The sequence below is a fragment of the Columba livia genome, chromosome Z, assembly GCF_036013475.1.
Source record: "Columba livia isolate bColLiv1 breed racing homer chromosome Z, bColLiv1.pat.W.v2, whole genome shotgun sequence".
Lineage (NCBI taxonomy): Eukaryota > Metazoa > Chordata > Aves > Columbiformes > Columbidae > Columba > Columba livia.
This window is the reverse complement of record NC_088642.1, coordinates 73391606-73409948: the sequence shown is the minus strand read 5'-3', so window position 1 is coordinate 73409948 and position 18343 is coordinate 73391606. Positions and strand designations below refer to the sequence as shown.

General features: G+C 46.4%; 1 protein-coding gene across 1 annotated transcript in view; it reads right to left on the bottom strand.

The window, feature by feature from the left end:
* Window positions 1–17644, bottom strand: part of SNX30 (sorting nexin family member 30) — a 53257-nt gene extending 35613 nt beyond the window's left edge. The window contains exon 1 of the mRNA XM_013370779.3: window positions 17244–17644. Within this exon, the coding sequence (XP_013226233.2) occupies window positions 17244–17405 (162 nt within the window). The 5' untranslated portion in view covers window positions 17406–17644. The remainder of the gene's footprint in view (window positions 1–17243) is intronic.
* Between the last annotated feature and the right edge of the window lie 699 nt (window positions 17645–18343).

Genomic DNA, 18343 nt, shown 5'->3' with positions numbered 1-18343 from the left:
GCAGATAAGGCGTTCTGTTGGAGTTACACAAACAGAATATGCAGAAGACAGGATAAGATTAGCAACAGGAGATGGCTTCATAAAATCTGCAGTTCAGCTAGACACAATAATTTGGCTGAGCAGAGTAAAGAGCAAAGCAAACCCTGGGACACTGCAGTATCTGTAGGAAAATCTGTTCCTGTTTCCAAAAGGAAAAGACAGCTCTTCCTTGCCCATGCACAATAAGCATTAATATAAGACAGGTTGTGCCAGAACCGTAGCCAGTCAAATTCTAAGCTTCTGGTATGGAAACAACTTGTGGAAACAGCTTAAGCCTGATTACACAGGAGATCTCAAAAGCCTGTAACAAAACCCTTCCAAAAGACAGCTTAAAGAATGTAATGGAATCTGCTTAAAATAGGAAAACTCTGCATCAAGGTGTCAGAACAACTGGAGAAAGGACCAAAGATGGAGTCATTTGTATGAAGTTAGAAGCTTTCCTCACCAATTTTGTTGCAAGATAACAGTATTATACTAGCATCTCTTGCACTTTTTAAGCAGGACACAGGTTTGCAAAGGCTGGAATCCTCTCCAATTTACCTGAGTGTGCTCTTGCAGTCATGGGTCCTGTGGAATGTCTCAGGTCTTAAATAAACACTGTGATAGTTCTGCCTGATCTCAGCCTTGGATGAAACACCTCACATCTAGATCAAGTAAAGCTTCTAGACCAACTCTGGTTAGGAGCAGGAAGGGCTGCTAGCTGTGGTGGTGGGAAAGGACAGAGAATGTGTACATTGCAAGTGCTGCTACTGCCACAACTGTGGTGGCAGAACCATCCCCTGGTAATCACAGCTGGCATCATGCTCTGCTACTTGGCCAGTTTTCAGCACTTGAAAGCCAAGTTAGAAGCCAACCATTTGTCCTTACCAGGTGAAGCCTCTGAGCTAACTGCACAGGGAACAACGCTCATGACTGCTGAAGCTTTGTTTAACGGTAGGCAGGATCAGTCTGCTGAAGTCTTATGCTATTACTAGAAAAGAGGTAGACTTTGAAGCATTATAGCAGATGACCTAGAAATCCAAGTGTCTCAGACTATGATCCTTTCAGCAGAGCACCTCCTCATCACAGTAACTGGCACTGGCTTTCTTCCATGGGACTTTGGGGATTTTTTGCCATCAGTGAAGCAAAGCTGCATCTGTTCTGGACTGCTTTTACCACAGGGAGAAGGGTATGTCCTGCAGAGCCTAGCAGGAAAGCAGATCTGCAGCCACCTGCATTTCTGCCTGTCAGCGTAGTTATCATACCTGCAAGCATTTGAAATACTAGGTAATATTAACTGTTCTATAGAACAAAGAGCTGGACTTCAGTGCCATGGAGTCATGCATCAGCTTCATGCATCAGCTTCACCTTCAGTCCACCAAGTAGCTGCTCAAGCAGCTGTCTCCATTATCAGAGATCAGTATAGTCCAAGTCCCAGCAGGCACCTACTGCACACAAAGCTCTTTACAGAAAAAAAAAAGGGCTTTTGTCACATCACCTGTACAGTCAGCCCGCTGTGAATCTGAACAGTCCCACAGCAAGGAGGAGGGGAGGCTGCTTCTGGAAGCAGGGAGATGGAATGGAAGACAGGTTCTGTTGAGACATTCTTCAAGTCTTGGTGAGTATTCATGAATATTTCCTCAAATTTCAAAGCTTTTTCTAAAGCAAAGATGCTTAGCCACTGTCCCTCACCTCCTCAGGTCAGTCTCATAGCTTTGTCACCTGCTGAAGCTTGGTAGGTGAAGGTCTAGCAAGGCCAGGATCACAGCCTATAGCAGAAATATTATCACATTCAGACCTTCAGGTTCACAATCTACTGTTTAAGTATTAGGCTTTTGTGCACAGCTGTATAGTCACCTACAGGCATACTCCTCACACATTCCTATGGAGTTTGCACGATTCCTCAAGATACCCAAATTTATGAGTGTCTGACATGAGATGATTCTAGCAGCACACACTTGGTTTCCTTCAGTGCAGGCCAAGTAGGAACTAACTGTCTGTTGGAAATGCATGAGCCCTGCCAACTATGCAGGCTGCTATCTGGTAAGGAGGCAGCTTCACATTCTTTTGTTGTATCATGCAGTCCAAACACCTTGACCAGTTTGCCTGCTCAGAAACAGACACTAAATCAAGAAGTTCACTTCATCCAAGTCCTATAAAATTCAGCTGAATTTTATAGATTTGAAGCCTGCATGTGAAATGCAAAATAAGCTGGGAAGTTTCCAGCTGATCTCATCTTCTCCCTCCTTCATTCTCCCAGGAGATTTTCCAGGACTCTGGATTTATAGAGAAGCTTGGATCCAAATAAAGTAAAACCTAAGGAGCTTGGTATTCAGTCTGTTGGATGGCAGCCTCCCCCAAAGCAGAAGCACACACTAGCAAAAGCATCCAGGATTCAATCCCTGAAGGCTAAAAAGGGGTCTAAAATGCTGTAGGTGTTGCCTTATTGTCAAGTGAAGATCATGCAGTCTCCTATTGAAGTTAAACGCAGCTAGTCAATACAGCTGCTGCTACAAACCAGATGTTAGTTTTTACCTGTCCTGCCTTAGCAAGGGAACAGAGTAACCAGATAGCTTTGCTATCTAAGCAGCAGTCCATGAAGAGAGTGGAATAGATTGTTCAGCTAGGTCTTCTAAGCACAGATAAACTCACCTCTGAAAAGGGTTAGCCTGAAACCACCCGATGTTGCAAGTGCCTGGCTCTCATTCAACAAGTATTAGACAGCAGTGAGAGCCAGGCCTGTACTACTCCTAGAGCCTCACTGTTTCACTTCTCTCCCCTTGCGTTTCAAGGCATTCCATTGCTTTTTGCCATCTGTTTCCCAGAGACACACAACAACTGATACAGTCACACCAAGGCGACAATGATTCCACACAAAGATTGCAGCTGACTTCTGGAACAGTTGTACCTTCAATACATGACAATAAGCCACAGCAGAATTGCTGCCGGTGACTAGAAAACTACAACAGTTTAGATTTAAGTATTCCCAAGAACACTATAAAAGCTTGCATTAACTTGTCTTTCACAGACCTGTTCGTAGCATTACATGTCTCATACCAGCAAGTTTTGAAAGCAGGTGGTTTTCCTGACAGAGTCCTCTGCTACTGGCCTGTACAGGTCAGCTCCGCATGAAGATAAAGCACCTTTCCATCCTCCAGCCTACCTAGATCAGTTCACCTGCCACTGACAGCACAGTATCATATACAGCAGAAGACCTCACTGAGCATCTGCACAGGGAAACCTCAGTCCACACAAGACTATTACCCAATACCAGCTGTACACAAATACCTAAACTTCTCTTCAGAGAACAAAGGAAGAAAAAGCATTTGCTTTGCTTCTACAGATGTTCAGTTTTATTCTCTATGAGGCATCAGTAAGGTTACCTTGTTTACTACAAGTCACCTTTGTCTTCCTATACATATCTGAGGTAGATGAGATACTGCATGTCCCCTCCTCTTGCACTTGTCTTTGGGCAGCTACTTGAAGGCAAGAATAACCGAAATGGGGATCCAGGCTGCAGAGAAGGAAGAACACTCAGGACACAGTAGAGGAGGGCAGATAAAAGGCAGTCTTGCTCTACAAGGTTAAAAAAAAAAAAATTAAAAACCCACAGTCTACATCTCCAAAACCCCTATTTATTCCCAGGATGAAGTACCACATTTCTATGTTGATCCACAAACAAGACAGTGCCAAGCTGCAGCTTGACAGAACTGTGAGAATCAACTGTTAAGGCTGGATCTGCCCTCCTGGGAAAGGGCAAGTGGTTACACGTATATCCTTCAACATTGATCCTGACATCCCTCTCCAGTTAATGGGAAGGAGAGTACAGTATGTGTGGGTGTACTCACAAGGAACAAGACTACACCCTCAAAAGAGGTCAGTGTTTTCCACTATATTAATCATCTAGAATCAGACTGCAAGGTTAAGGCTATTTGAAGAGCAATATAGCTTAAGCTCAAATCAGAAGGAATACTTCTTGCTCTTACCTGCGAATGTATCAGCAGGGGAGGGACAGTGCTGGGTGCTGAGAAGACAAACTCAGGTTTCTACTTCCTAGCCCTGGAGGGTATTATGCAGAAGGTCTGTGAGCTCTGCAGTGTTGGGTGGAAAGTCCCAAACTCTAATGGGCTATGCATATCTGGTCCAAGCCTCACATCTACAGTTCCAGCAGTAACACTGGTATTCTGCCCATCTAACAAAGAAAAACCCACTAGATTAAAAAAATTGATCCATTTCCTCTCACGTTAGCTGTCATAGTACATGTTGCAAGCCATAAGTCTGATAACTTTGTTCTGGAGCTCATCACCCAAACCAGTGTTTCTGGAAGGTCAGAATTGCCTGGAGACAGACTGCTCAGTATCCCTGAAAAAATAAGAATTTCAGATGCAACACCTGATTGCAACAGCATGCAGTTTGGTACCACTCAAGACCTGGAAGCATTCTTGCTTATAAAGGTATCATACTTGGAAGAGCATTTCTTTGCACTTTGGCTGGGCAGAGAAACACTGGAACAAGCTTCGGAGACATTACATGATTGACAGAAGCACTTTCCAAAGTTTCCCATGCATGTCATGGGATTACCACCTCTTTCCTGAGCCTAACAGCCAAGCTTTACAGGATGGATTATTTTACTTAGTGGTTTCTTTTCCCGTAAGTCATCGTAGTTAAACTAACCAGAGCATGAACGTGGGCACAGAAGCGTTTCCTGCAAGGAGAATTTTCAGGAAGAGCAATAAGCCATCTCCTATCTCTGTTGCTGAAGTCTTCAGGGACTCAGCTATAAAACAGCTCAGTGTCAGCCTTTCTATGCACAGGGGCAGGAGGGATGTGTCCCAGGAAGGTATCAAGTACCACATCAGACCATCTGTTGATACAGTCTGGTTCTGTGTCTGTCTTCACACAGAGTCCTTAAGAGGATGGCCTCCTCTCCTAGTCTGGAAGGGAACTGTGCAAAATCGCACTAAAGCTAAATGTGGCTCAGGTTACACTCTTAAAATGAGGATCGTGAGTGGCATCTCACACATATTTTAAGGCAGTTAAGGCAAGTCCGTCAATATTAGTAATAAACCACGTTACTGTGCTACTTTGCACACAAAAGCTCAAAAGGCTTTGGGGGGGCAGGCATCTGGCAGGTGAAATATGTTGTTATTTGGAGCAGATACTAATTAGGTAAAATGTAAAGAGGTAAGACATTCTTCTGTCTTATTAACTCTTGCTAACCCAACATGTACTTCCACATATCCTTGGAACAGGGAGGAAAGTGTCAGCAGTCACTGGATGCTTGCCACATCCCATAGCTCCATTACTGTGGCAAGGTATTTTAAATCAAAAGAGGTATTTTAACACAACCACAGGATGAACTGTTCAGGAAGAAACAGAGCCACATCCAAGGTTAGCTCCTACATCTGTTTACAGAGCACTAGAGCCCTCACAGAAAGCTTTAACTTCATAAACAAAAAGCCAGTCTGGCAACTGTCCAGCAAGATTAGTGCAGTGATGTTTAAGCTGTAGAAAGTAGTAGAAAAGCGCTTGTGACCCAAAGGAATGCGAGAGAGTTCAACATTTCAGCAGACTTGGATTTGCTTCTTTTAGCAGAGCTAAAGGTTCTTTCTTCCTTCTACAGCTCTCAGTAGGAAGCAGTGGGCACCAACTCCACTCTATCTTCAGAGCTCAAAGACCTCCACAAGCAGCAGAAGACAGATGCCTTCAGAAACACTTAGGAAAACGCAGAACTTTTGAGTCAAGTCTCCAGTTACTCTCCTCTAGCTCTGTTAAGTTCCATGTCCATCTACAAGGACTTTATTTCAAGAAAATAGTTTGTTACAAGACTTGAATTATCATCAGAAGAGTTCTGCAGAGTTGTGTGCACAGGAACATCACAATTCATTTTAACATGCTAAAGAGCACCTTGTTAACGAACAAGCCTAACACACCGAGTGTTTTGTGTAAAGCTTTGTTTTCAGACCCTGAGTTCTGACTTTCTAAATAGCAAAGCAGCAGTCAAGAATCAGACCATGAAAAGGAAAACTTGAATCCAGCGTATGATTGGGAGCAATCCCCAATCCAAGAAGCCAGATTTATATCTCATTACAGATGGAACAGTTTGTTAAGCTTGTCCAAACTAAACTGCTTTCTCCTAGAGACACACAGCTTTGTGTCAAAGCTCTGCAGACATAACGTGCAGCAGTTTATTCCTGTTCACACTCTAGAAGTAGGTCTAGCTGCATCAACAGTTATCTAGGTATCCAGTATCAAAGGGCCAATTTGGATGAGATGTTTTTCAGAGTGAACAGTAACTTCTTTTTAAATGTAAGCAGATTCAAAGGATCAGAGAGAAGAAAGGCTGGAAAGCACTGCAGTATCCCAGCAAATACCTCAATTAAACAAGCAAGAACACACTTCCACATTGCATTATGATGTGGGTTTCCTCATGCTCACTGTTTCAGATGAGTTGTATTAACACACCAGATCAGTGGAGGTTTCATTACAACAAGTCAGAGTGACAAGACACCACTGCACAAGTAAAGAATGGAGTGATATTCAAAGAGGAGAACTCATGTTTTCATGGGAAACTCTGGAAGAGCTGGAGGAGTGTGCTTTTGGAGGAGCTCTCAGAGTCTGTTTACGCAGGTGCAATATAAGGGATATTCCTCCATCACATTTGCTGATAAACAAGCCGTGTTCCATCAGAAAGGCATTTATTCCCAAAGGGGCAGAGTAAACAAAGTGTGTATCTGTTGGAATGAAAAAAAGTAAAAGATAAAACACCACTACACCGCACACCCACACAGTATGACCACTTCACTCCCTGCTTTAAGGAGAGCAAGTGAGGAAAAGTAGTCATGTAGTAATTCATCAGAATGTGAAAACTATCTATAGAGACTGATGGAGGGAAGAAACAAGACATGAGACCTACAGACTAATTTATCTATAGAAACACACTTTATTTATATGGCCTAAGCTTCTCTCAGCCACTGTGGCACTCACAGGTGTTTGGCACACATGGCTTCACATGAAGTATGCTGATCCAGGTGCAATCTAGTCAGCACACAAATCCTGAAGAGGCCAGCTGATCGCTGGCAATAAATGGTATTGATTAAAGTTTTCCAGGGATTTTCTTGGCAACTATTCAAAACACAGCTTCGTCTTGACATTATCCAAGATATTAACTTCCCATCTGACATACACTAGCATCTAACAAGCTACAACAAAGGTGCCAGTCAGTTCTACCCATATAAGCATGGGCTTGAGTATTGTCTTGGGCAGCCTATCACTTACTGCTCCCACACATCAGGGCTTTCATCACCCAGGTAGTCAGAGGCAGCTGTTGCTATAACAACATCATCTCCAGCAGCGAGGGGTGAGAAGCTTCTCTGCCTTTGAGCAACACGTGCACTGCAGCATATCCCTCTCAAGGAACACACCACATCACTCAAGCTCACTGGAAAAGTGAGGATAACTATGTGGACCAACTTTAAAACAGGTGGTCTTATACCCCAGGACACCCTTCAGAAGGATACAGCAAGTTCTATTCGAGCAGTAGAAGGCACTTTCCTATGAGGACCCGTCACTTGACCAGTGTAGTGACAGCTTTCCTGGTAGATGTGACAAAGAGAAGCTTCACCCCTTGCTAGTATTTTGACTTTGAGAGGCTACTAGCTACTCTATTCAGATATGCAGCAATAGGGTGGTTTAGAAGAGCTTGTTTTTCAGACTTCAGCTTGAGGTTTGAGCATAGACTAAGAATGCTGTAAGTCATCCCATCACTATTAACACTACAGATCACTGCAACTCTTCCAAGACGGGCAGAGAGATTGTCGCCATCACAGTAGGGTCTGTACTCCTTAGTTTGAGGAGCAAGTAAAGCCAGTTGCTATTTATGTTTTGTAAATGAACGATATAAGTTGGACTGGCACTAGGAATGCCAACCCATTAAAAGAGTTGCAGCTCACTGGACTGGTTTTCCATCTTCAGTCGCTCATTGCAGTATTCCTAGCATCTACCTTACTGTCAACTATTGCCCTTAGTAACTGGAAAGGAAACACACTCCCCACATTTTTTTGAGAATTTCCAAGAGCAAATTCTTACTGTGAGTAAATTCACTCAGCTTCTACCTTAGGGTTGCAGCTGCCACCACCTCTAAGGTGGAGTTTGGAGCTTTCTGCCCCATTTTATCCTAGTGATGGGAATAGTATTCCCCAGACACCAGAGCCTGGAGTCTCAGCTGCTCAGCAACCCAGGCTCAGACAGTCAAGTCAGCCACAGCTTAAGGAGTCAGTACAGTTCAGCATTTAAGACCTTGCTCAAGGTCAACAGAAAACAAGCCTCAGTGAAATGACTTCCGAGACACACACAAGATCAAATGCCACTTTTAACTGGTGTATTGTCTTCTGCAGACTGAAAGCACATGCAAGTTACTATCTCAAAGATGCAGTTAAGGTATTGCCAGTAGATTTTCACATAGCAGTGCTGCGTTAAGTCTTGCTGCATTGTAAGAGCTCTCATCTTGTCTCCTGACCTACTTTACAGAAACCAACCTCCGCACTCAGATAGGGAAGAGACTGCCTAGTGCCAGACATCTGCTTGAGGTACCTCAAGCATAGTCCACAATCCTAGAAGACAGCAGGACAATAGTTTGCAGGATAATCTAGGAACTGATGTCTCCTAGATTACTGTATGTCAATAGGGAAAGCCTTAATATTCTGCCCCTCCCATTGTTAATTACAGGGACATGCCACCTGAGGCTTTTCACAAACCCTTGAGGCACCAACAAGAGAATGATGTGCCCACACAGCTGTAAAAAGAGCTTCTTAATCAACCCCCTCCTGCCCACGAAGGAGCTCAGAGAGCATCCAGTCACTGGTAAATTCAAGGCATTCCAGCACAGGCAGCCGGCAGGATTCTTTCTGACCACCAAGCATAACTTTTTCCACCATGGCTGACGAGTTACTGCCAAGACTCAGCCTTCTGAAACCCAGCTGAAGAACCGAGTTTCTCCGCGTACATTTGGAATATCTGTTTTTAATACTCTGTCTCATTAAGTATGAAGCAATTCTGTTGAAGAGATTATGAAAGCTGTGCAACACCGAATTCAACCTCAAAGTATACCCCTCCCTCCATTAAGCTGAAACAACAACCACAAAGTAATAATACTGTTATACAGTAGAAGCTATGTTCAGTTTTACCAGATGGAAAGATTAAAAAAGTAACAGTACTAAGACAGTTATGTTGATGCAAGCGTTTGCCCTAAGTATTAGCTATCCTTCATCTTGTTCAGAAGAGACAGGAACTGTCAATTCCAGAGACACTCACTGTACTGGGGAGCTGTGGATCATATAGAGACCACTGACAGTGCTAGAGCACCTACACTGTAAGATGTTATTAAAACACCCTTACCAATAAAATCCTGTTTCTATAAATGAAAGCAACTGCGTTTTTCTATGTGCTTCTACACTGTGAAACCCCAGACTGGCTACAAGCAAAAAGGAGACAAGCACACCATCTTTTCAGCAAGATACCATGGTATTAACCTGCCCAAGTGATATCATGGGTTTGAGAGATGAAGTAGCGAGAGAAAGCAGTACTAGTCACCACCAGGATGAAAGACAGGAAACTGGATTCAGCCAGCAGCTTGGCTGTGTGTAGAGCACTGACGGCAAGTTGAAAGCCACACCAAGTTTAAGTCAGTCCTTTCAACTAGGAGACTAGAGAAGGCTGCCTGATGCACACATGTGCACACAGTGCAACAGAAGAGACAGCAGCTCCTTTAAACAGCCATCCAAAACTGGAGTTCGGAGACAATGACTAAGCTGAGCCTTTGAGAGCTGATGGTCTGCTTACGAAGCATGTGGCAGACAAGTGCTTGTACTTCAAGCTTCCCCGCCTAAGAACCACTCAGCAACTTGACACACACCTACTGTGCAATGTAACCTCCCTGTTCATTGCAGTTACTGGGGGAAGAGAACCACAGGATTTCCAGGAAGCCAGAACAGCTTCATCAATAGGTGAATTCTGAAACAGTTAGGGGATCGTTCAACCAAACTAGCAATCCTACTGTCCTAGGTGGAACACAATATTCCTGGGTCCTTCAGGTACTTCTGCAGATAAGGACAGGGATTTACTGCAAGAAGCCTCACATTCACAGGTCCTTATGAGTAACTTGAACTACAACATTTGCTAGAGGGACCACACAGCAGAGGTGACATCAGTCTAGGTTTCTGAAGTGCACTGGTGACAACTGCCTGACACAGGCGACTGATAAGTTGACTAGCAGAGATGCTTTGCTGAGCTTTGGTCTTACAAAGAAGGAAGAGTTGGTCAGGGATGTGAAGGCTTGGGTCTGCCTCAGCCACAGTAGCCATGAGCTGGTGGAGCTTGTGATCCTGAGAGGAGAAAGCAATGGGCAGGATCACAAGCCCAGACTTGCAGGGAGCAGACTCTGGCCTCGTCAGAAATCTGCTAGGAAGAAGGCACATGGCCCTGGAGAGGCAGCCAAGAGAACTAATTGATTTAAGGAACACCTCTCCAGCCCTGAAACTGATCCATCCCAATGAGCAGAGAAGTCAAGCAAAGGTGTCTGGAGACCAGCATGCATGAATATGGAGCTCCTGACTAAACTCAAATATAAAAAGGCAGCATAAAAAAAAGGCAGCAGCAGGCACAATTGACCCGGGAGGAATAGAGACACACTGCCTGAGCAGGCGGGGATGGCTTTAGTGGAGTTGAATCTGGCAAAGGATGAGAACAGCAACAAGAAAGGCTTCTACAGGTACACCAGTAGCAAAACAAAGAACAAGGAAAATGCAGTCCTGATGGGGCAGAGGATCTGACAAAAAAAGACACAGGTAAGACTAAAGTACTCAGTACTTTGTTTGCTTCAGTCTCCACTGAAATTACCAGCTTTCAGGAATCCCAGGCCCCTGAGCCCTGGGACAATGTCTGGAACAAGGCAACCTCACCACCAGTCGGGGAGGACCAGGTTTGGGAACATATCAACAAACTAGACAGACATAACAAGATGGACTCACAAGTGCTGAGGGAGATGGGTGATGCTGCTGTAATGCCACTCTCAATTCTCTTATCCTTGTTACGGTGATGAGAGGAAGTTCCTGAGGACTGGAAGAAACCAAGTGTCACTCCTGTCTTCAAAAAGGAAGACAGAGGGAACAGGAGGCCAGTCAGCCTCACCTCAATCCCTGGAAAGGTGATCAAGCAAATACTGGAAACCATTTGCAAACACAGGAAGGACATGATGGTCAGTATGGATTTCAGGGAAGTCATGCTTAACCAACACAATACCTGCTATGAAGATATGACTGACCTACTGTGCAAGAAGAGAGCTTTAATGTGGTCCATCTCAACTGCAAGAGGCCTTTCAACAATGTCTCCCAAAACATCTTCCTAGACAAGGTGAGGCAGTACAAGCTAGGCAGATGTACAGCAAGGTGGGCTGAAAACTGGCTGAATCGCTGGGCTCAAAGGGCTGTGATCCCACAAATTCCATCTGGAGGGCAGTCATTAGTGGAGTACACCTGCAGACAGTAATAGGGGCACTACTGTTTAACACCTTCATTAATGACCTAAATGACCGGACAGCGTACACCCTCAGAAGCGCACTGAGGGTACAGAACAGGGTGGAGTGCCTGATACATCAAATGATTGTGCTGTCATTCAAAGGGACCTCAAAAGGCTGCAGAAATGGGCTGACAGGTACTTCACGAAATTCCACATGAGGAAATGCAAAGTCCTGCACTTGGCAGAAATAACCCCATGTAGCAGTACATGCTGGAGCGCCACTGGTTGAAAAGCAGCTTGGCAGAAAACAAGCAAACAAAAAAACCCCAACACACCACCAAAAAAAACCCCACATGCAACAGATCCCAGTGGAAATGCTGACTATGAGCCAACAACATCTCACAGCAAAGAAGGCCAAGAGCCTGGAGAGGAGAGCGCTCAGAGGATCTTATTAATACAGACAAATACCTGACGGAAGGATGTCCAGAAAGTAGTGACAGACCCTTTTCAGCAGATCCAACAACAGAACAAGAGACTGTGCACAAATTGAAATATCAGAAGTTTCACTTCAGTGTGAGAAAGAAATTTTGCATTGAGGGTGACTGGATGCAGGAACAGGTTCTCCAGAGAGTTATTATATTAAAAATCTAGTTTTACAGCACCCTAGGCAGCCTGCTCTAGCCAGCCCTGCTCTAAAACAAGGGGCTGAACTAGAAGATATCCAGAGGTGCCCTCCAGCCCCAACTTCACTGCTGTCAGTTTTGTGTTCTTGTAGATTGGAACTGAGATCAACTCATTCATACTAACATGGTTCCACAAGTTCACCAATTTCAGCTCCTGACTTTCTGTAGTCCTCAGTCTTTCTCAAGATGAAGAATTTACCTCCAGCTTGTTTTAAGAGCAATACATGGTGCTGGTCCAACAGTTCTCATGTAGTCAGTGAAAGAAGAGGTTTGTAGAAGCTCAGGCAGATCTATTTTAAGCTTTCAGATTATACTGCAAACTGGTTTCATCTGTGGGTGGATGAAGTTAAGAGCAATAATTATAAACTAGCAACGAAGGAGTCTGGAAGTAGAGCTCCAGACTCTCAGTATATTTTTTGTTGGAGAGCCGCCAGGCTCCCTTCCAGAATATGAGTGCTAAGTAACAGCACTCCAGCAAACACACCAAGTATTTATACTTGATCCAGTGCTAATACAGGCCTAGAAGTTCACCAGACTGGCAGCTTAGAAGCAGATGAGCAAGGGAGTCACATGCAAGCAATATTTTTCAGTCAGTAACCAGAAGTTTGCAGTAGGAGTTTTAACATCCATCTACATGACTTCACGAATTCAAGCTATGCATTCATTGCAAGGCTGGTATTCCAGATCAACTCTGCCTGATATATACTACCTGTAAAACAGCCCTGAAGCCACTTCAGCTGTCTAGTGTTAACAGAGGGAAGTACAAGACATGCGCACCTCTAAGAAGAAAAGCTGAACATGTTACAGGTAGGTGGCCACAAGTACAGTATCAGGTAGTCAGAGATGTCTGAAAGAGGACAAGAGAGTCTGAGCCCTGTGACAGGTGGGATATTAACGCTTGCGGAGCTGTAGGTAAGAAACCAGTACTGCCGAGTCAGGACCCTATCAGACAGCTGCCAGCCTCAAGGCAGAGCACAGCAGGAGCAGCCAACATCTTCCTGCGAGGAAGATACAAGTCTAGATGGACTACAAGGACCACAGCTAAATGACAGCAGGAGTAAGCCATGCAGAACACCTTCTAATTCTGCACAGCCTGGCACTTCCAACGCTTGGCAGCATGCTATTAAACCTGCACAGCCTCAGTGGGGCTGCATCCCGAGTCTTATCAGACTTCCACAATCATTTGGGTACAGCTGCACAGCATAGTACCATATACTCCTCACCTCTGCTGCAAGCCCTGTAACTCATTAATAATGCCTTTTGTCCTCAGTGTCAAAGTGTTTGTCCTTGTGCACACAGCAGATTCGCTATTGAAAGTGACAAACTAGTGAACTGGAGTCAAATAGTCACATGAAAGCAAGCAGAACTTCCTTTTTTTTAAGAAAAAAAAATGGAGAGAAATCCACACTAACACTTCCACATTTGTCTTACCTTCCTCTGCAGAGGATCTGCTCTGAAAAGCAGATCTCAGTTAGTTTGCATGCCTTCCAAAGCTCTGTAAGAGAGCAAGAATTCAGTTTTACATATAATTCTGCAATGGACCCTGCCACGCACCCTGGGAGATTTTTTCCCCAGCATGTTTCTTTCTCACCTAGTGCCAAATAAAAAAAAAAAAAAAAAAAACACAAATAGGGGGTCAGTACTGCTTAGATTCAGCTTTAGCTTTCTCCTTATTTGAAGGCTAGCAAGGGTAAAGGCAGAATAAGCTTGAAAAAGCTCATGGTGGTCACATATCAGGACAAACAATGTTTTATGCAATTAGACTTGAAGGAAACACAGTGTTCTCTAGAAAGATCTGTCCAATACAGAAACATTTCAGAGACAAAAATCTACAATTTAATGTTCCGTGTTTGCTGCAGTATCAGTCAAAGCCAAGTGCTTAGCCAGAAATGTCCATTTCAAGAGGCTAGATGCTGCTCAGAAAGCAAGGTTTCCTTGCTCCTAAAACAGCTCTCTCCTACAAGTCAGGATGAAGATGTTGTTTTGGACCATGGAAGCTCTGCAGCTCTCGTCATGAAATTTAGAAAACTTGGGACTAGTCTACCTAGAGGGTGTAAGAACCAGGGAAGCCACAGAAAACAGCAGAGGTTTTCCTTCCTTTTCCCACGACCTCTATTCTTCTGGTAGCATTAGCCACTGTTCTTAAACAGCAACCAAAGCTTTAAGAGACTTCTAACTTAGACAGGGTCTAAGCTACTAGATGGTTCCCATGTCTGAACGAAAAAACAACAGGAGGCACACAAGCAAAGCAGTGTTCCTGTCTTCCAGGTTCCTCTGACTCAGGATAAATTAGTGTTCTCACTCAGCGGCTCCAAAAAAGCAAGGAAAGCATGCTTAAAAGAATGCAAAGCAGCAACGTCAGAGGTTCAACCACTCCAGGCTCTATATCTGTGGCAGTGGAAATCGAAGCACCGCTCTATGGGCAGACAACTTCCCTGGCTCCTGCACTTCTCTCCCCTCAGAGGATTTCAGTCTTAGGTACTTCTATCTCACAGCAATGTTTAGGAATTATTCTCTCAGAGCAGATAACAAGAACCCAGAAAAAGCAAGTTAAACACTTCATGGTGAAGGGTCAGGCACTGCCACTATCCCTGTGCCAGGGGGATGTTCTAGTACAGGCCTGGTATGGACAGTGGTCCTTACACAAGCTTACTGACTCAGAAACACTGTGAAGCAGAAGACTTTGACCCAAACTTCTCTTGCAGTGCCAGACTCCACCAGACTCTCCAGAAAAGCCTTTGGAAAGGTCAAGAGAACAGATGAGCACAGCTCCTATTCAAGAATCAATAAAGAACAGCTGTAGAGCTCTATCAAACTTGAACACTTGACCTGCCTCTGTTACCCAACTATTGAAGCTACCCACACATTGTTAGTTGATTAGCAAGCCAGCTTTTTAGGAGATTAGTAGCCCACCAACAGACATTAAGACCAAGAGACACACTAACCATCTAAAAGGCAGTTTTACCTGTTTACCTCCACATGCCATACTCACTCTCTAGACTACTCAACACACAATGCAAGCAGTTGAAGTTCACTATTGTCTTGAAGTTAGGAACACTTGTTTGCTTACTGAAGTTTCTCCTGAGGTGAGAAAGAAGTCAACTCATTTTTTTTCTTGCCAGTGCCTCAGGTATTAAGCAGAAGAAGGGTCATCCCTCGCACAGCAGAACTGTTGGACTCCTTTCGTCAGAAGGATCAGACATTTGGTTTTTCTCTGCTAATTCAGCTAGGAGGGAAAAAAAAAAAAAGAATGCTGCTCTCTTCCTACTGGAAATCCTTTTATTCTGCAAGGCTTATTACCCTAGTGCCATTTCCAGGTCAACCACAGAACTGCTTGCAAGTCTGAAAACCACTTACCTCAGCCTCTTTTTGCTGTTGGCTTTAGAGTACTTCTGTGCTGCCAAGTGCTTAAAACAAGACAGCACCACACACAGACATTAGAAGATGGACTTCACCTGTGTTGCTGGTGGAAGAACTAGGCAAGGACTTTCCTGTTGATGACAAGTTTGCTCACCACAGCCTGAGGCTAGAGAAGCATTACTGCTCCTGATGATATACTTCTCAGACAACTCAAAGCAGTACAGTAGAGAGGAAATTGCTTGGGCTCCAAAAGCAAAAGAGCTCTTCAATGCAGCTGAGGAACTAAGTTATTGAGTGTGAGCTACTCCACAGAGCACAGCAGCGTGGATGGACTGCGAGTACAACACCACCGCCGCACTCCTGAGCTGCGAGAGGGCACACGAAGGCAGCTGCTAACTCCTATTGCTACAGGCTGGTCAGACAGCCTCCTGGTTACATTATTATATCCAACCTATCACAGACAAAAGACGGCCACAATTCCTACTCCCACCTTACTCACATACCCCCTTCTCTCAGAGGGCAATCAAATCTTTCACAGGTTTCTTAGGTGAAGGCATATGTTCCCAGAGGGAAGGTAAGCCTGGCTCCTCACTTGAGCAACAGTGGGCAAGTGTTCAAGGAGAGACCACCTTACACGGGCAGGAACCTCTGCTGAATCTGTACAGCACAGTGACAGGGCAGCAGAAGGCGACACATGGAAGAGACCAGACTACTTTGACTCACAGGACCATATCTGACCAGCTACTGCTGGCAGGTCCATCCTGCCCAGAAGCAGCTCCATGCTCCTGGGGAAAACAGCCATAGGAAGCACCTCTTGCCACCAGCAGCTCTGTAACACATACTCACACCAGCCAGCCCAGAACCGTTTACTATAAAGTTGCAAACTGATCTCACCCCTTGCAGCCCTTACTCCCAGGAAATACTACCTTAAGACATTTCAGGAAGTCTGCCCACAGAGATACCAAGTCCTTATAGGAGTAACTAACGTATCAGCAGCGCTGTGCTGTCTCTACTGCTTTCACATTCAGGAATTATCACATCAGAGGCCCACAGACAGAAAAAGCACTTTGCAAAGCCCGCTGGTGTCCTGTGGACACACGCCAGTGCTAAGGAAGGGAAAGCAGGCACAGATGCTTCTGCAACAGCATCCTTTCTGCTGTGAAGAAGCAAGTAAGGAGCTCAGTTCTGGAAACGACAACCACATACAAGTTGATGCCAAGCTCAGTAGTAAGGAAACAACAGCAGCTCCAAGCCTTCCTCATGAGGGCTACAGGAAGGAGGCGTCGAGGGGGCTGAAGCAATTCCTGAAGCATTCAGACCCATCTGTAGAGAGTATGAGCCACAGGAGGATACAGTCAGTGAAGTCTTGCCTCTCACACCCACTCCGGTGAGAGCGAGAGCTCTGGTGTCCCAGCTGGCCCCTCGCACGGAGGGACACGATGCCTCCAGCCCCTCGACCTGGTGCCTTCTCCCCCCTTCTCTCCCCGGGCTGTTGCAGTGGATGTCAGCAGCGCCCAGGGGTTAATTTCCCCGCGGGGGGAGAGAGATGCAGCTGGGGAAGGAGATGTGGCTGGCAGACACACACACCGCCCTTCTCCCTCCTCTCCATGTTCCCCCTCCAAAGAAGAGAGCCCCCAAATGCCGCGGCCCCCCGTCCCCGGTCCGTACCTTGTCGGCAATGCTGCGGGGCAGGAGCAGGTCGGGGCTGGGGGTGAGCGCCGGCCCCATCTCCTCGCTGCTGGACGTGGCAAGGGGATGCGGCATCTCCCGCAATGACTTAGGCCCGGAGGAGGGGAGAGGCTTGGGGGCGCCCGCCGCGCCTCCCGACATCGTGCCGGGGCCGGACAGCGACCGAAGGAAGGAGGGAGCGGAGGCCGCGCCGCCTCGGCGGGGAGCTGCGGGGCCGCGGCCGGAGCCTGCCCGCCGCCACCGCGCTACGAGGAGGAGGAGGAGGAGGCGGCGGAGGAGGAGGAGCGAGAGCAGCGCCTGCCCGCGCAGCCACCGCCCGCCCCTTTACAAAGCACCATCCGCGCCACCTGCCCCCCCAGCCCGCCGCGGTCCCCGGGCTGCCCCGCCCGCCCGCTCGCTGCCCCGGGGACCAGCGGAAGGCGCGGGGCCGCCCCCGCGCGGCGGCAGCGGCGCAGGGCCCGCCCCCGGCAGGCCCGGGCGGGCGGGACGGCCGGTACCAGCCGCCGCCCGGGCAGGGGAGCGGAGCGGAGCGGGCGGGCGCTGCCGTGCTGCCATCGGGCGGCCCCGGCGGGAAGCCCCGGCTGCGGCGCTAGCGGCGGTGTCAGCGGCGGTCACACGCCCCAAAAGCAAGCCAGCTCCTCGGCTTTCCCAGGCTCGGCTCGCCGGCTTAAAACTGGTTACGTGTCGGAAGGGAAACTGGAAAGACGGCGGCTGTCCGTGCAGGACGCGAGCTGCGGTCGTGGCTAAAGTGGCAGTAGGGGCCAGGAGGTGCCTCCTCCGGCCCCACCGGGAGGACGGAGCTGCCCAGGCGGGCGTGGGGGCTCTTCTTCCTCGGGAACCTCATATTGACCGTGGGCTGGGTGTACACTGCGAGCAGACAGGCAGATGTCTTGCTCGTTAGGCCAGCAAACCACAGCAACACGCTTTCAACACTTGCCGTGTGTTTGCTTTCACCGCACTTGGGAGATTTCACATTTTCGTAGAATGATGTTTCACACGGGAGCTTCTTGAAATTCATTGCAAATAATTCTTTTTGTATTTGAAAAAAAATCAAAAGATGCACTGAAAAGTTTTACTCT